Genomic DNA, 17,740 nt, shown 5'->3' with positions numbered 1-17,740 from the left:
GAGCTTCTTTGTGCTCAAGGCTAACACTTACCACCTGAGCCACAAAAGCTTTTGTGTTCAAGATTTTTTTTTTTTCTTTTTGTGTTGGTCCTGGGGCTTAAACTCAGGGCCTGGGCTCTGTCCCTGAGCTGCTTTTGTTGAAGGGTAGAGCTCTACCCCTTGAGCTACAGCTCTACTTCTGGATTTTTTTGGGTAGTTTAATATAGTTAAGAGTTTCACCGACTTTCCTGCTCAGGCTGAATTTGAACCATGATCCTCAGATCTCAGCCTCCTGAGTAAGTAGGATTATAGGTGTGAGACAATGGTAGCAGGCAATTTTTATTTTTTTGAGGAACCTCTGTGCTGTGTTCCAAATTGGTTGCAGCATTTTACGTTCCCACCATGTGCCAGAGTTCAACTGCTTTACGTCTTTCCCAGCAATTAGTCTTTTTTTTTTTTTTTTTTTTTTGATAATAGCCATCCCAGGAACTGTGGCATATCTCAATGCAGTTTTCCTCCCCTCCCCACACACAAATTTTTATTAGCATCATTAGTGTTCAAGTGGGTGTCATTTTGACATATCTATGTTTGCATACAATGTACCAGTCACTCCCTATCTTCCTTCTCTCTTCCAAACCAATTTAAAGCTTTATTACTTTGATTACACTAGTCATATTTGAAATGAAATTTGTGTTTTCCTGGGATACTCATCTTGCTTTGCTTTGCTTTTCCTAAGCTTTCTAGGAGCCCCAGGTGGTGAGGTCACCGCCTTCAGCCTCCTCCTTACGTCCTTTCTTTAATGCCTGATGCCAAGTAGAGTGTAGTGTGCCCTTCAGCTTTCCTCTCCCAACCTCTGAACTTAGCCAGATTCCTAGTCCTTTCCATTTTTATTCCTTCTGTTTTTCACAGTGTGCTTACATCCCTGCTTCTCTACCAGACCAACTTCATTACCTTTGTTCTGCATCCTGTTTTGGAGATTACCTTTTCCTTTATCCCTTCTCATAATTACATCTTCAGTCTCTTCCTACACCCCCTATCCCCACCCCCCTGCCCCCTTGTACTGATTTCTTCCTCCCAAAGAAGCTATGTAGCTTCTGGACTTGAAAATCCTTTTCTTATTCCCACATTTCTTTTTGGTGGGGAAGGCTACTGGGGGCTGAATTTAGAGTCTCCAGTTTGCTAGAGAAGCACTACCACTTGATCTACACCCTATGTCTTTTGTTTTTAGTTGGATTTTTAGATAGAATCTCACTTTCTGAAAAAGCCTTTATCATGGAGGGCCTCAGAACCACCATCCTACCGTCCCAGCCTCTTTAATAGCTGGGATTACAGGCTTTTGTATCACCATGCTTCGCCTCCTCACTTTATTTTCCATTTTGCTTGTGCTGTTCTGGATAACAAAACAGTGCAGAGGTCATCAAGTATGGATCTTTTAGGTTTATAGTCCCTTTCCAGCTTGAGTTCTCTTCTGACATTTGGTGAGGTTAAAAAAACAAAACAAAACAACAGAAAATGACAGTGAACACAGCAGGTGTTCATGTAAGGATGAATGGGAGAGTTTTTAGTTGAGATTAGCATCTGTCCATATACTTTACTGAGGGAAATTATAAATTCATTTTTACCACTATACTGTACTGTGCTGTACTACACTGGATATTCCCTGCATGTCTTACAATGCTTACTCCCTTCGTTTTTGTTTGGAGTTTTCATTTTTCATTTCCTGTTGAATGCCTAGCCTCTCCTCAGATGTCTGCAATTTCCCCTCCCTCCTCTCCTCTCCTCTCCTCTCCCCTCCCCTCCCCTCCCCTCCCCTCCCCTCCCCTCCCCTCCCCTCCCCTCCCCTCCCCTCCTCCCCTCCCCTTTCTACTTTCCCCTCTCCTCCTCCCACCTCCCCTCCCCCCTCCCCTCCCTTCCTCCCACCTCCTGTCCTCCCCTCCCTTCCCTTCCTTTCTTTTTTGCTGGTCTTGGGACTTGAATTTTGGTCCTGGGCTCTGTCTCTGAGCTTCTCCCCCCCCCCCCCCCCCTTTCCTCAAGGCTAGCATTCTACCTCTTGAGCCATAGTGCCACTTCCAGTTTTCTGAGTAGTTTATTGGAGATAAAGAGTTTCATGGACTTTCCTGCCCCAGCTTGCTTCGAACCATGATGTTCAGATCTCAGCCTTTTGCAAAGCTAGGATTATTATTGTGAGCCACAGGTGCCCAACTTCAAAATGTTGTTTTTTTTTAAGATGTGTATATACACACACACATCAAAGTGAAGAGAAAAAAGAAAGAGCTAATAGATTCATTTTGCCAGGCCCTGAGACCTATTACAAAGGTGCCATCATTATAAACTGTTTGATAAAGGAATTAAAGATGAGTCATAGGTAAATAAAAGAAGGTATATAAGTTCAAACATTCAAACTGCAATTTATTCTATATCTATTTCTTGCTGGGTGTCAGATGTTTAAACTATTCTAGGACCTGAAGAAATTTTGATTTGGAAATGTATATATTGTTGTGTAAATAATACAGCTAGAAAAGTTTCTAAATACAAGAAAACAATCTCAAAAGGGCATACAAATAAAAGCTGAGTATATTTAAGTATATATTTAAAGAATTGTCATAGATTGGTGATTATAATATTTTTAATACATAGTAAAGCAACCAATAAGAAATAAATCATATCCAAGAAATTTGATTGGTTTATGGAGAAAAAATACTCTCAGTTAGTGCAAATGCTACTATTAGCTGGTGGTCTTTTTGGAGGTCAGCATACCTAGTTATAGAGAATAAGGACTCTACAATGACTATATTCTTGTGTCGTGGAAATTGTGTTCTAAGCAACTATAATTCAAGAGGAAGTATGAAGGTATAAATCTTTTCTAGCTCCCTATTCACTGTAGCAAAAAATGAGAAAGCAACTTAGTTGCTGTGAATGTCGAAGTTAAATAATACATGTAAACAGTTACTAATATAAACTGAGTTTCCTACTGATAAGCTAATAATGCAGAATTAAATATATACTAAATAATATTTTTAAATAGAATAAGATAGGATGGAAGATATAATCTATAAAATATACAAACATACATACATATATACATACATACATACATAAAATACTCCAACAAACTTCAAAGGAGGGAAATAACTTTCTATTAATGTTAGGGTATGTCCTTAATAGTTTGACTACCATGGACACTTACTAAATGTTCTTTTGCATGTTGGAAATAATTGAGTGTTGATCAAAATCCTTACCTAATAGCCACGAAACAGGCACCAAATGTTTGAGGAGAACCACAAATTTAATATTGGTTATGACACATCCCTAGTGTTGTACATCTAGGCAAAACAGAGCCAGGGAAATAGGGAGCCCTACTCACAAGAGTGAATGTTGGCTGCAGTGTTTTTACATTGTGAGAATGCATTGACTTTTATTTAGCACGTCTAAAATCCTTCAGGAAAACTTGGATGGACTGATTAAGAGATGAAAATAAAATTTTAATTTTTATCTTTATTTCCTACAAACAGTTAAAGAAATTTATACTAATTATAAAATACTGTGTTTGGGCTTGAGGATCTGAAGATTTTTTTCAGGTGTATCAGCAACTAAAATATTCATAATATGATATGAAATTAGGATTACTATAAATTGTGATGTTTGATTTTCAGCATCACAATGTATCAACCTAAGATTGAGTTCATATTGTATATAAGCATCATTCAAAAATGTTTTATAAAGTCAGCTGCTCTGGTTGGCTCATGCCTCTGATCCTAACTACTCAGGAGGCTGAGATCTGAGGATTATGGTTAGAGGCTAACCCCAACAAGAAAGTCCGTAATACTCATCTCCAGTTAACCACCATAAAAGCTATAAGTGAAGATACGGCTCAAGTGATAGAGTGCTAGCCTTGAGCCAGAAAGCTCAGGGACAGTAGCCAGGCCCTGAGTTCAAGCTTTAGGACCGACACAAAAAAGAGAAAAAAGAATAAAGTAAAGAAGTTTATAGAAAACTATCAAGAAAATTTGATGATACATTCCCATAATCCCACCACTGGGGAGCCTGAAGGAGGAGAATTGTAAGTTCTAGGCCAATCTGAGCTAATGGCAAGGTTCTGTCTTCAAAAGAAAAAGAAAAGAAGTTTACTCATACTTAAAAATTTGAAAATTCCTAAAAGTGAATAAATTGCTTAAGCAATTTTAAAGTTAATTTACTCACAGCGTCCTTTAAAATCTATCTGGGTTCAGTTTTGTTTTTATTCAAAAAGAATCACAGTACGAAAAGCTAGGCATGCTAATACTTGCTCGTGTTTATATGTAAGCCCTTTGTTAATTGAATTTCAGCTTTCCAATGATATGGTTAGGTTGAAGTTGTTAGAGAAAGTAAAACAGGTTATTCAAAAAAAGCATTAAGTTCTATAAAGGATTAAGAAAGCATCTGTAGGCAAAAGGGTTATTTGTAAATAACCCCTTATAGTCAGAAAAGATTGCCTATGGTCTAAAAGATGGAATGTATACAAAGGCATGTTTATATTAGGGTTTCTAGCTTCTGCTTCTTTCAGATTTTAAACTAGTTGTTCATCTTATTCAGGAAAACCCAAGGAAACTTAAAATCCAGAATAGAATTTAGTTATATGCAGTGGTTGTATGTGACAATTTCTGAATCACATTTTTTCAGGTTAATTTAAGTTTATTAAATATTTGCCAGGCTTCTAAGAGCTTTATAGATTATTTTTTAACCTGTTCCCAGAGTTGGCATATTGCCTTGTTTGGCTTCTTTTTTGAAGAAATGCTGAGTGTATTTACTGTCTGTGATTTTTGGAACCAATATAAAATGTATTTTTGAAGATCTAAAAGACACCATGGTGTAATATAGTTAACAAACACACTTTGTAGAGTTTAAAGTATTTGTGAGTTGTGAAGGTGGTCCCTTGGCATTCCTGAGTCCACTACGGCATATTTTACACATTCTACTAGAGTTTCTGACATTGGCTAAAGCCTTTATTGTAGTGTAAAATGACACTGTGGTGATTTTTTTGTTTTCGTCTTAAACTTTTTTATTTTTTGGATTTAAAGGCAATTCAGCATCCAGCAGATGAGAAGTTGCAAGAGAAGGCATGGGGTGCAGTTGTTCCATTAGTAGGCAAATTAAAGAAATTTTATGAATTTTCTCAGAGGTTAGGTAAGTGGGAAGTTTTATAATTATGACTTAATGGTGACAACATGTATATTAGAGTCAGAGGCTTTCCAGAGTATTTTACGTTCACAATACAAATAGTGAATTTGATAGAGTATGTCTTCTATACTTAAAACAGGTTCTAAGACCACATTGTAATCTACTGATCATTATCCCAAGGCTTTGGATTACTTAGACTGATTTCCTCAACAAATTATATTTTCAATAGAAAATGTCTAAAGGATATTAGTATAAGAAACCAAATGGTAGAATTTGTCTCTTAAGTGTACAAGTCCATTCCTGTGTGATTTCTTAGACAAAATTTAAATAAACAAGCCAAGGGCCTGCAGACAGACTGTTGGGGAGTCCTGTGTCTTGAGTGTTGGCAGTCGAACCCAGGGCTTTTTTGCACATGGTAGGCAAGCACTCTGTCATTCAATTTACATGCACAGAGTAGTTAGAAGTTTTGGAATTCTCTCTTACTTATTACAAACAAATGTTGCTTTATTTTCCTAAGCATAAAAATTAGTTCTTTTATAGTGTTTGTCTTTTGATGAAGTATTTTGGTTGTCTGGTTTTGCAGTTCTCTTTAGCTTGTCAGCAAAGGTCAGTTATCTTGACTATTGTGTATTTAGATTCTTGTGCTGTTAGTTTCTAGCTGCATTTGAAGTTACCGTTCTCTAGATGGCTCAGCTTCTACTAAAACAACATATTTCAATGGAAGAAGAGTAACTGGAGAATAGACTAAACTGGTTGGACTTAAATACCTTCCTATCTTTTAACTGTTGGAATGAATTAGTCTAATGAAGTATGTTTCGTCAGGAGTGCTGTGCTGTTCCATTCCACCAGAGGGGTATGGTAACAAGATACAGCAAAACACTACCAATTTTCCTGTTGTCATTGGGAGCCTTGAAACTTCCAGATTGTAAAGTTATGAGTAAACTTTATCTCTTGGTCAGTAACCTGGTTAATAATGTTTATTGTTTTACTTGTTAACAGATACACATTTCTTTACTTCACATGAGAGAGACTTAGTGTTTGTTGAGTTAGTGATTTAAGAATTGATAAGCAAATCTGCTAGATCAGAATATTATGTATGGATTCCAGAGCATTAATGATAAATAGATGTGAGGCTTTGGAGATATAATGGCTCATGCTTGCTACAGATTATCTCTGTGGTCTTGATCACTTTACTTAACTGTTCTGAGTTTGAATATTGTATCCAGACTTATAGTCTTTTTTCCTCTTTGTAAGAAGGCTCTGTGTGGGCAGTGTCTTTGTTTCCCTGGTACTTGACCCAGAGTAAACAGTCGAATTTTCTGATTTCCTGAAAAAAATGACCCTATCTGTCACTTGAATTTACTGTGTAGATGAGAAATAATGTTTTCAGAGTGTCCAGCTTAGTTCATAACACATAAATATGTAAGAAATACCTGCTGTAGTAATATTTTGTAAGGTTTCAGAAGGCTAGGTAGAATGTTGCTTTATTTGGTACAAGTGTTTAAGTGGACTTTAGAGTCAAGAACATCTGGCATGGGGCTGGGAAGGTGGCTCAGTGGTAGAGCGCTTGCCTTGTATGCATGAGGCCCTGGGTTCGATTCCTCAGCACCACATAAGCAGAAAAAAAAAGCCGGAAGTGGTGCTGTGGCTCAAGTGGTAGAGCTCTAGCCTTGAGCTGAAGAGCTGAGGGACAGCGCCCAGGCCCAGAGTTCAGGCCCATGACCGGACCTCCCCCCCCACCCCCCTCCCCCAAAAAGGACATCTGGCATGTACTAGTTGTTACCTCTTGAATTTAGTTTATCTGTAATGCTCAGGTCATACTTGATAGTGAAAGTTAAATAAGAAACTGTTAAGTGCACAGCTAATATTGGCTCATATGGTCTTCATAAGTAGCTGTTATTTTTTAAGTCAAGGTTGACTCTGAAATTAATTTATCAATTAATATTTATTAATCAGGCATTTGTTCATGTCACATCACTGCCTAACTCTTAGAATCTACCATTTGCTTATTTGTAGCTTACAATTGAAATAGTTCTATTTTTAAGTGAAATATAAGTATTTCCATTCGAGCACAGTATTTATTAATCTTGCACTTTAATAGTAGAGTTATTGCAACTTACCTGCCTGAGTAATGTTTTTATTGTGGTTCTGAGATAGGTAGAAAGCTTACTAAATCATATATTTTATTCATCTTAATAGCTAAGAAAAAGCAGTAAGTAGATAGCATATTCAGAGTATGAAAATTGGTAATTCACTCATAGCCTGAGTATATTTGACTAAGTGGCCTCAATGCCCCTGAAGAAGCTGTCACTAGCAGTAAATATAGTTCACTAAACCAAATTTCTCAGTACATGAAATGATGGAAGTAATTGCATTTACCCTTTAGCCCTGGTGCTTAATTCATATTTACATTCTACATTGTTAGTGAATCTGCATTTACAATTTATAAATGGAATTAAGAGACCTTAATTTCGGGGGTCCAAAATTATAACATGTATGGATTATTCATGTTTTAATAAACAAATGCCAGCAAAATACAAGCAACTTATCCTTTTTCTCTTTTTCCTATTAGAAGCGGCCTTACGAGGCCTTCTGGGAGCGCTGACCAGTACACCATATTCCCCTACCCAGCATCTTGAGCGAGAGCAGGCTCTTGCCAAACAGTTTGCAGAGATTCTTCATTTCACACTCCGCTTTGATGAACTCAAGGTGCAATTTTCTGTTGGCCCTAATTGTTAGGAAAATAGTGATTTTCAAGGAGTATTAGCAGGAAAAGCCTGTAGACTTTCTGAAAATATGATTAGGTGATGTATCATGGACTTCAATAAAAATGGAAAGATTTGGAAAGATGGCAGGCACATCTCTGACATATGGCAAATAGCAAATCACCTAATATGCAGTATTTATTTTTAAAATCACTGAAACAGATATTGAGCTTTTTTTGGAATATTCTTTTCTATTCAGGTGTTTTGTGATTCCCCGTCCTTTACCACTTTCTCCTCTTTTCTCTTTTTATTCTCTCATTGTTTGATGCTCTGGCACGGTAATGAATTATGAGACCTTGGGCGGTCTCAATTTCAGGACCTTGGGTACCTTTGCTATAAAATGTATGCGCTGGATTTCCTAACTGACCTCTCATGAATATATCCCAGACAACTGTTACACATTATGTATTAATACTTTGGGCAAAAATGATTTATATATAAAAAATCTTAGCATACTTGAGGATTGCCCCATTGACCACATGTACATTTATTAAAAACAAATGCCTCCACATTCCTGCCTGGATTTGTTTGATAATCTTGATTTTCTGTTTTTGATAAATGAGCTATTTCGTTTGTGTCCTGAAATTATTGTAAAGAAGAAGGAAGAATACTGCCCACAACTGAAAAACAATCTGTGTAGTTTAATATGTTCAGTAAGGACTTGAGTTCAGCGTTGTAGGCCTTCATGGGTGATAGGAGTTTAGTTCTTAAAACAACACTGCAGAATCCAAAATATTCCTTACTAAGAGAAACTAGTAGGCTTTTCATTGAATTTTTTACATTAGCAGTTGGTATATAAAATTCTTTTCTAAATACCTTCTTTAGATGACAAATCCTGCCATACAGAACGATTTCAGCTACTACAGAAGAACTTTGAGTCGTATGAGGATTAATAATGTTCCAGTAAGTTAATGTTCTGTATTACTTGGTGGTAAGGCTAATTTGAGTCAATATATTCCTTCCTTTCCTGCTTTCGTTCCCCCCCATTTATTCAGATGTTAAAGTTAGTGTTACAGGTAATAATTATAAACAGGGACAGCTATGGGACAGGAGCACAAACTGTAGTAAACTAGGAGGGTGTTTGTCTGTTTTCCTTTTCAGTCTTTAATTACCATGATTACTGCAATAAAATTGCTTTTTGTCTGTGCAACATTACATATTGTAACTTACTTTGTGTTCTCTCATTTTCACTATACAGAATTTTTTGAACAGTGATTAATGATGAAGGGTTTTTTTGGTCTCCACATTCTTTGTTTTGTTTTGTGGTTTTTTTTGGTTGGTCATGGGGTCTGAACTCTGGACCTGGGCGCTGTCCCTCAGCTCTTCAGCTCCTCAGCTCAAGGCTAGCGCTCTACCACTTGAGCCACAGCGCCACTCCCGGCTTTTTTCTTTTTGCTTATGTGGTGCTGAGGAATCGAACCCAGGGCCTCATGCATGTAAGGCAAGCACTCTACCACTGAGCCACCTTCCCAGCCCCAAATTAGATAATCTTTTTTTTTTTTTTTTTGGTCGTGGGGCTTGAACTCTGGAACTGATGTCTCTCAGTTCTTCAGCTCAAGGCTAGTGCTCTATCACTTGAGCAACAGTGCCACTTCCTGGTCCCCACATTCTTAGAACCAATAAATTCTGGAAAGAAAGTGACTTAGAATAAGATAAAGTATAGTGTTGGCAAGAGGGAAGATGAAGGGCATGGATTGTTAGTACATCTGTATTTGTCATCCTCTTCTTAAGCTTTTTAGTACATTTTCCTACCTCTGAGGAATTAAATGCTATAAGTAAACCTTAGATATGAAGAAAATACTGTTTTCTCTGTGTGGTTTGAGGGCCTGCATTGTATTAACTAGTGCGAAAAATAGAGAAACCTAAAAAATCAACCAAGCTCCAAATAAATAGTTTATTAGAGAAATACTTGAACTTGCAAAGGAGTGATAAGTAGCAACAGATTTAAAAAATTCCCAAGAAACCATTTACTTACTTATTTAAAAAATACTTATGAAGTGATTGTGCTTCAGGCTCAGGATTGGAGATAAAAGATTTCTATGAAATAGTTATTTACATCAGTTTGGCTTTATTTAGACCAGTTCCCAGTGTGGAAGTGAACCATATTGTCTATCTCTTTAATGCCCATTATATAAATTTAAAATAGAACACCTAGTCTTGTACTCTGTAGTCATTTTTACCATCACTCTGAGGCCAAGGACATTAAGGATATCTTTGTACTATTCTTCATCCTTCACAGTTAAAGGTAGAGCCAATGGTCTTCAAGTAAAGTTTCTCTCACAGTTTTTTCCAGTGTTCCTTTTCCTCTCTCACTGTTTCTATTTCAGCAAAGAGCCCAATTCCCAATCCCTCTGGCCATTGAAGCAGCATCATTTATTTTCTAACTACTATCAGGATCTGTTTTCTTTAGAAATAGGACACACTGTTCCTATCTTACAACATTAAATTTGGAAAGAAAAATAGGAATGTAAGCTAGCATATAAGGTGCTCTACAATCTGACTCCAGCTTCTACTTAAGCTGATGACCCTTACTGCACTGAAAATGCTGAAATGTACTAAGTTTTTTGAAGGAGACTCTCCTCCCTCCCACCTCACCAGGTAGGAATACCTGTCATCATCGCCTATGCCAATCTAATTCTTCCATAGTCCTCCTAGTGTCTTCCAGTCTAGCTTAATATTTTCCTTATTCCTTTTTTTCTGCCATTATCTGTTAGCATTTTATTGCAATATTATGTGGATACTTATGTGTTCATCATGAGGGACAAGTAGTTTCAGAAGTATCTTCCTGTTCTAACCATTTCTTATACAGTGAGAGTCCCTCAAGATTTTTTTTTTTTTTTTTAATTTTGTCGGTCCTGGGGCTTGAACTGTGGGCTTGGGCGGTGTCCTTGCACTCTTCAGCTCAAGGCGAGCGCTCTACCGCTTGAGCCACAGCGCCACTTCTGGTTTTCTAGTGGTTTATTGGAGATAAGTCTCAAGACTTTCCTGCCCAGGCTGGCTTTGAACCTCGATCCTCAGATCTCAGATCTCAGCCTCCTGAGTAGCTAGGATTACAGGCGTGAGCCACCAGCACCCAGCAAGATTTTAATTCCCTAATACAATTTGAATATTTCCATGTGAATCCAATTTTAAAAATTGCTTATTGTCATTTGCAAGCTTGTTTTTAAGGAATATTTTAGTATTATGTGCATATAAAGGGTCTGTTTAAGGGTATTTTCTAGATAAATAAACATTAGTGTGGTAGGCTCTTTCTCTATCTTGGTCCTTTTGTAGATGTTTCCACATTTAATAATTCATGGGCTAACAGCATATGCTCTTACTTTCTGCACAGGCAGAAGGAGAAAATGAAGTAAATAATGAGTTGGCAAATCGAATGTCTTTGTTTTATGCTGAGGCAACCCCAATGCTGAAAACTTTAAGTGATGCTACAACAAAATTTGTATCAGAGGTAAGTATTGCTTAGGAAGTGATTCTTTGCATGGGTACTCTTCCACTGCTGAGTCCAGCACATCTGTCTATATATATCATATCCAAACTGAATATTGGTTTTTCTCCAAGACCCCTATGTGTGCATCTGTTCACCTGTTTGCTGTCTCTCCCTGAGGTACTGTCAGTGCCATAGTGATGAAGTGGCCCCCATTGATTGTCTTTTCCATCTTGCCTTTTTCTCCAGTCCTTTGCAATACCACTGTACAAGCAAGAAACTTAGAGGTTATCATTTTAAACTCTGTCTTCACTCCCTAAATCTACTCTATTGAAGTCTCATTGACTCCCTCTGAAAGGGACCATGGATCTGAACAGTTAACTCCTTTTGCTGCCTATGGAGATATGACCACTTTTTCTGGGTATTTGTGTCCCCGGTGGCTCTTACGCTCTTGCTCCACTGTGGCTTTCTCTCCATGGAGCAGCCACGTAGTCTTAAGACACAGTTAAGTTCTATCTTCTGTTTAAAAAGTTTTTAGCAGTTTTCCAGTACCCTTATGGGAAATCCAAATCGAGGCATCATACCTGTGACCTGTATCTGCATGATGGTGCTCGCTCTCAAGCTGGTGGCTTTATCTCCAGAGCTTGCTTAGAACAAAGCCTAAATCTAGGGCATATTTGGGAAATTAGAAGAGACAGATTATAAAGTTGTAATTTTTTGTTTAAATTATTCTAAAATAATTTTTCCTTTTTTGTTCTCCATATACTTGCAGAATAAAAATTTACCAATAGAAAATACCACAGACTGTTTGAGCACCATGGCTAGTGTGTGTCGAGTCATGCTGGAAACACCGTGAGTATTTGCTGATCTTTTTCACCTCACAGTACTGGTGAGATAATATTACAAAAGCATACCCAGCTATGAACATGTCTCAGTATCAGAAAAGTGGAGTCAGCTCATTAAAGCCTTGATGTGCTTCATCCATCCACATGTTTTTGCCCTCCAGGGAATACAGAAGCAGATTTACAAATGAAGAGACAGTGTCATTCTGCTTGAGGGTAATGGTCGGTGTCATCATACTCTATGACCATGTACACCCCGTGGGAGCATTTGCCAAAACGTCTAAAATTGATGTAAGTTACATGTTTTACATAATTCCAAACCATTTTCTTAACATGAAAATCAGTAGGCTTTTGTTTTAGTCAAAGACATAGTAGGCTGAATTCTCTGAATTCTCAAGAACTCTGATCTGTATCATCTGTGATAGTGGGAGATTTTCATCTTCTTTACTGTCTTGTTAATGGTGGCTAGTGTATGGGTGAAGTTAAGTAATAGAGGGATAACTGTACTGTCCATAGACCACCTCATTGTGAGAACCTTCTATTTCTGCATGCTTGGCAATGTAAATAAATGAAATAAAATGTCTATTTATTTCTTTAATTCCTTTGGCCAGTGCCACTTCAAAGAAAAGGTTTATTCTAAAGTTACATACAAAATATCAGTACTAGTCTTCCATATTTCCTCTGCCCTACTAACTCATAGTAATTTGGGACTATAACCAGATTTTTACTTGTCTCTCTGGAAGTTTCTACTAGAAATGACGTAGCTTTCTGGATTTCCTATTTTGTAGTTTGTCTCATCGTCCTCTCACATTCAACATTTCAGATTCGAATTAGTATTTGATGAGAACTGTCTTCCAGTTCTCCTTCAGGCTTGTTAGCATTTTGGCATTTTACACAATCAGTAAGATTTCTCTAGTAATAGAAATGATCCCTGAAAGTGTAAGTCCTCAGCATTTTACATCTCAATTACAGATTTCTTGTCAGTCTTTGTGCTTTCATGAGCATGTGTGTTACACAAAAAGAACAGTTAACACTTACTGTATTATTATCTTGTTCTCCAGGGTTCCTGTGGCAATGCTAGGGTGTTGATACTACCACTACCTTTCACTAACAGAACATCTGCATCGTGGAAAATTGAGTGTTAGACTTACGAGTGGTCCCATGGGAGGTTTAACCCATGTGTCTCTGGCTTCCAGAGCCTTTGTTCTTTCTGCTCTGCTGTGCTTTCTCACAGTAACCTACCCTCATTCTTCCCTTTTTCTGACACATGGACTGCTGCCTCCCCAGATAATTATCCTGGCCTTCCATGTTCCCTTTTACTTCTCAAACCCCTTTTTCTCCATCAGTGGGGATATACTTTTGGTTGACTGATTCTCCAAAAGTTTGACTTAACTGATAGACTGAAACTAATAGCACTTGGTAGGTTTGTGCTTCTTTTTTAAATTTCCCTCATGTAAGAATGAATAATTTGACAATTGAAGTATATAATCTCCCAAATTCTGTAATGTGGTTCGGATTTAAGTTTTCCTATTTTGAAAAGGAATATTTAGACATGGCTTAAGTGGTAGAGTGTTTGCCTAGCAAGGGTAGGGCCCCAACTTCAAACCTTGTACTGTCCCCCATCCCCAAAAAAGGAAAAGAAAATAAACATAAAAAGCAAGTATTTTACTTTTTCTGTTTTCTTTTCTCCTTAGATGAAAGGTTGTATCAAAGTTCTTAAGGACCAACCTCCTAATAGTGTAGAAGGTCTTCTAAATGCTCTCAGGTGTGTATCTGCACAAGTACTTACATATAAAAGAAATAGGTAAGGAAAGACATGGTGTGTATGTGTGAAGAAAATGTTTCAAAATGTGGCAGCACCCAAGAATATGAAGATAGATGTTCGAGCTGAATTGGGAAGGTTTCAGCTTGCTCACATAAAGGTAATACGGCTTTCAGTTAGTTGCTATAGTGTTTTATAGTGAGGATATGAGAACAGCAACTTTATCTTTCCTTTTTTAAAATTAAGGATCAGCATATACACTATGAACATGAAGTTTTGTTTTTGAAGCTTTCTTTTTGCCCCTTTGAAGCAAGGATTGCTTATACTTTGTCTTAGTAAAACAAACCGGTACTGATTGTAAGTAGAATTCAGAAAATGCTGGAGAATTTAAAGGAAAAAAAAACGGAAGTAATCTCACTCTATTGAGATAAGTGACTATTAATATTTTGATGTACAGCCTGCTAGAAGTTTCTCTTCACACATGTAGATAGTTGTGGCTCTTTATAGTAGTATCTTACAAAATGTTTCCTAACTTGTACTGTACTGTTACTACATTTCTGTTTGTATCAATACCAATCTGTGGCACTTGTGTATTTCATATAATGAAAGTCAGTTGATCACTCATTATTTGTTTTGTTTTTACTTTGTTCTTTTTCTTTTTTTTTTCTTTTTTTGGTTAGTCTTACTTGGTTTAATTACTAAGGGTCCTGAAGATGCTGGAATGTTTTTGAATAAAAGTCTCAGTACTTTGAAATGTCTTGTCACAGAAATTTACTTGGTAGTAAAATTTTCATGACCTGCAAGGTCATGCTTTCCTGATTGTTTGAGGCTTAAAACACAAAAATGGTATGAGCACAGAAGTATTTGCTTACATAGTGATCTTATGTCATAAGTGGCACCTTCAAATACTTTATTATGAAAGGTGCTGCATAATCAGTCATCACCTTGATGGAAATCCAAATGATATTAAATGAACTTAGCTTATAGTCTGTTGTAGCCATAAGCCTGGTATTTAGAATTATCTTCTTGTGATTTTTACAGTGCAAACTGTGTTGTCTTTTACCAGTAGGGTATTATCAGACTTTCTCTTTGATTGTTTACTGGACATTCCTTGTGTCTCAATCAGCCAGATTTTTCTTCCAAGTGCTCTTCTTCCCGAAGGGTCAGACTTTCCAAAGCCTGCCTGTGGCAGCAAATGTATTGTTAAGTGTGGAGGTAACTGAACTTCAGGTTTAGTTCCAGTTTACCTTGAGGGAGATATTCTCAAAAATTACTTTAGGGGGGCTGGGAAGGTGGCTTAGTGGTAGAGCGCTTGCCTTGCATGCCTGAGGCCCTGGGTTCGATTCCTCAGCACCACATAAGCAAAAAGAAAAAAGCCGGAAGTGGCGCTGTGGCTCAAGTGGTAGAGCGCTAGCCTTGAGCTGAAGAGCTGAGGGCCAGCGCCCAGGCCCATAGTTCAGGCCCCACAACCGGACCCCCCAAAAAAAAAATTACTTTAGGATCTTATAATATTGTATTGTTCTTTAGTGTTGAAGATTGTTCTGTCCTTTTTCTTTAATTAAAGCGAAGGAGGGCTGGGGTAGAGGGGGAGGACGGCGTAAACTCTGCTACACTGGAGTCTTTGCTGAGGGAAAGGAAGGAAAAGCACAACCAAGGCAAAGTCACCTGTTGGTTTTAGTATGTTTTTTCTCCCACATATAGGGTGGTAATTATAAAGTAAAATCTTGCTGTTTTACTTGTTTTTAACAAGTCTTGAGCTGTCTTCATTCTTAGTGACTCCATGAGGATGCTGCGACTTAACTGCCGTTGAAACAAGCAGCAGAAACATAAAGGATGCACAAATGAGTGGCTTTGTAGGTTTCCATACCACTTCTGTGTGTAAACACAAAGCTTTTCACTTCCATTTCATCACCAAATACTACTATTATTTTGATTCTGTCCCCTGCCCCCAGTTATCCAAAGTATAAAAGTGTAGTTCACAGATCAGCTGTTGGGTTGGATTTGCCCTGTGACTGTAACTTGCCCACCTTTGTGATAGAACAGCTATTTTTCTTTTCTTTTTCTTTTTTTTTTTTGGTCCGGTTGTAGGGCCTGAACTCCCTCAGCTCTTCAGCTCAAGGCTAGCGCTCTACCACTTGAGCCACTGCGCCACTCCCAGCTTTTTCTTTTTGCTTATGGGGTGCTGAGGGATCGAACCCAGGTCCTCATGCATGCAAGGGCAAGCGCTCTACAACTGAGCCACTTCCCAGCCCCAGAACAGCTATTTTTCTTGAATGAGAGATAGCTGATTGTTTATGTGAGAGCAAACAGGGTGTGGCATGAGGTATGACAGGCTGTGCAGTGCAGGTGGGAGAGGGCAGCTCTTCTGGCTCTTTAACCTCAGCCACGCATAACGGGGTGAGAAGATTTGCCCAGCCTCATCCTGTCATCACTATAAAATGCTATGCAGACTGTTTCAATTTCCTAAAAGGAATCTTTTTTTTCCCTTTAGGTACACAACAAAACATTTAAATGATGAGACTACCTCCAAGCAAATTAAATCTATGCTGCAATAACAGTTCAGGAGTGAGCACCTGGTGCAGACGGAGGACAGTGCTCTGCAGTGACTGAGAATGCACAGCTTTTTAGTGATTGCAATTACTATCTCATTTATTCTTGCTTTGATTTCTTTCCTCTGTTCCTCCTCCCACTTTTTTAAAAATCATGTTCTTGTTCTTACAACTTCTTTTCTGTGCCAAAATCAGTAAAGTTATACTCTGAAGGGCATCGTCCCTTCACCAGGCCATCTAAGGCAGCTAATTATGCATTGCATTGGGGTCTCTACTGAGAAAAATTCTGTGACTTGAACTAAATATTTTTAAATGTGGATTTTTTTTTTGAAAACTAATATTTAATATTGCTTCTCCTGCATGGCAAAACTGCCTATTCTGCTATTTAAAATCCCTCAATGACTTTATTTTCTACTGCCGCTTTTTCCATGTGTGCAGCCAAAATGAAAATGTTTAAATTAACTGTGTTGTACAAATGGTACCCAACACAAACTTTTTTTAAATTAGACTTTTGTTTAAAGTTTTAAGTTTGCATTTTAACTTTTTGGTAAGGATGTATGTTGTGTGTTTAACCTTTATTAACTAACGTTAAAAACTGTGATGTGTGCGTAGAATATTACGTATGCATGTTCATGTTTAAAGAATGGCTGTTGATAAAATAAAAATCAGCTTTCCTTTTTCTAAGTGTGGCTTGGTTTACTGAGGTTTTGTTTTAGGCTTCTGAAGTTTTCCTCGTGTATATTTTTACGGAATGCAAATACACATCACATGTTTTTTCCTTCTAGGGGATAGGTGGGTCTTTTCAGTTGTATATTTCTTCTTTGTCTATGTACATAATTGCTTTTAATACTTTGCTTTGTGTAGTAAGACCAGTGATCGTGTTATGAACTTGACTCCTGTTCTGATGTATTCTTGTATGGAAGTAGTAATAGAAGGAAAACCACACCCGCTTGATTCTCATTCAAGAGTGAAAAGGCGGCAGCAATGTGAAGCAAATGATGTGCAGGAAAAGCTGCCCTTGGCCTCGGAGAAGAGGGAGTGCTTGTGAGACTTCCCAGGGTATAATCTCGCTCCTCATAGAAAACTAAGATGTTTTTAGTTTTAAGATCATAAAAACTAAATCATGAAATCTCAATTTCATGGTTAGGAGAAGCTAACTCAACCATGCCAGTGGTTTAGTGACTGGAGTTACAATTAAAGTGGCTTGCATGAAAGAAAATCACAGAAGCTTCCATCAAGACCTGGATGAATGGTGCCATAGC

General features: G+C 37.7%; 1 protein-coding gene across 8 annotated transcripts in view; it reads left to right on the top strand.

The window, feature by feature from the left end:
* Positions 1-17,162, top strand: part of Cyrib (CYFIP related Rac1 interactor B) — a 113,188-nt gene extending 96,026 nt beyond the window's left edge. For 7 of the 8 annotated variants that reach the window (XM_069991401.1, XM_069991398.1, XM_069991405.1 and 4 more), the window contains 8 exons: positions 5,037-5,142; positions 7,709-7,845; positions 8,727-8,804; positions 11,233-11,349; positions 12,098-12,177; positions 12,332-12,458; positions 13,862-13,932; positions 16,421-17,162. In XM_069991401.1, coding sequence (XP_069847502.1) covers positions 5,037-5,142; positions 7,709-7,845; positions 8,727-8,804; positions 11,233-11,349; positions 12,098-12,177; positions 12,332-12,458; positions 13,862-13,932; positions 16,421-16,484 — 780 coding nt within the window. In that variant the 3' untranslated portion in view covers positions 16,485-17,162. The remainder of the gene's footprint in view (positions 1-5,036; positions 5,143-7,708; positions 7,846-8,726; positions 8,805-11,232; positions 11,350-12,097; positions 12,178-12,331; positions 12,459-13,861; positions 13,933-16,420) is intronic. The other variant, XM_069991403.1, reaches the window with a different exon arrangement.
* Positions 17,163-17,740: the final 578 nt, after the last annotated feature.

The sequence above is a fragment of the Dipodomys merriami genome, unplaced genomic scaffold (assembly GCF_024711535.1).
Source record: "Dipodomys merriami isolate MVZ:Mamm:240054 unplaced genomic scaffold, mDipMer1.0.p SCAF_4, whole genome shotgun sequence".
Lineage (NCBI taxonomy): Eukaryota > Metazoa > Chordata > Mammalia > Rodentia > Heteromyidae > Dipodomys > Dipodomys merriami.
Note: the sequence above shows the minus strand (reverse complement) of the source record. Positions and strands in the feature narration are given on the sequence as shown.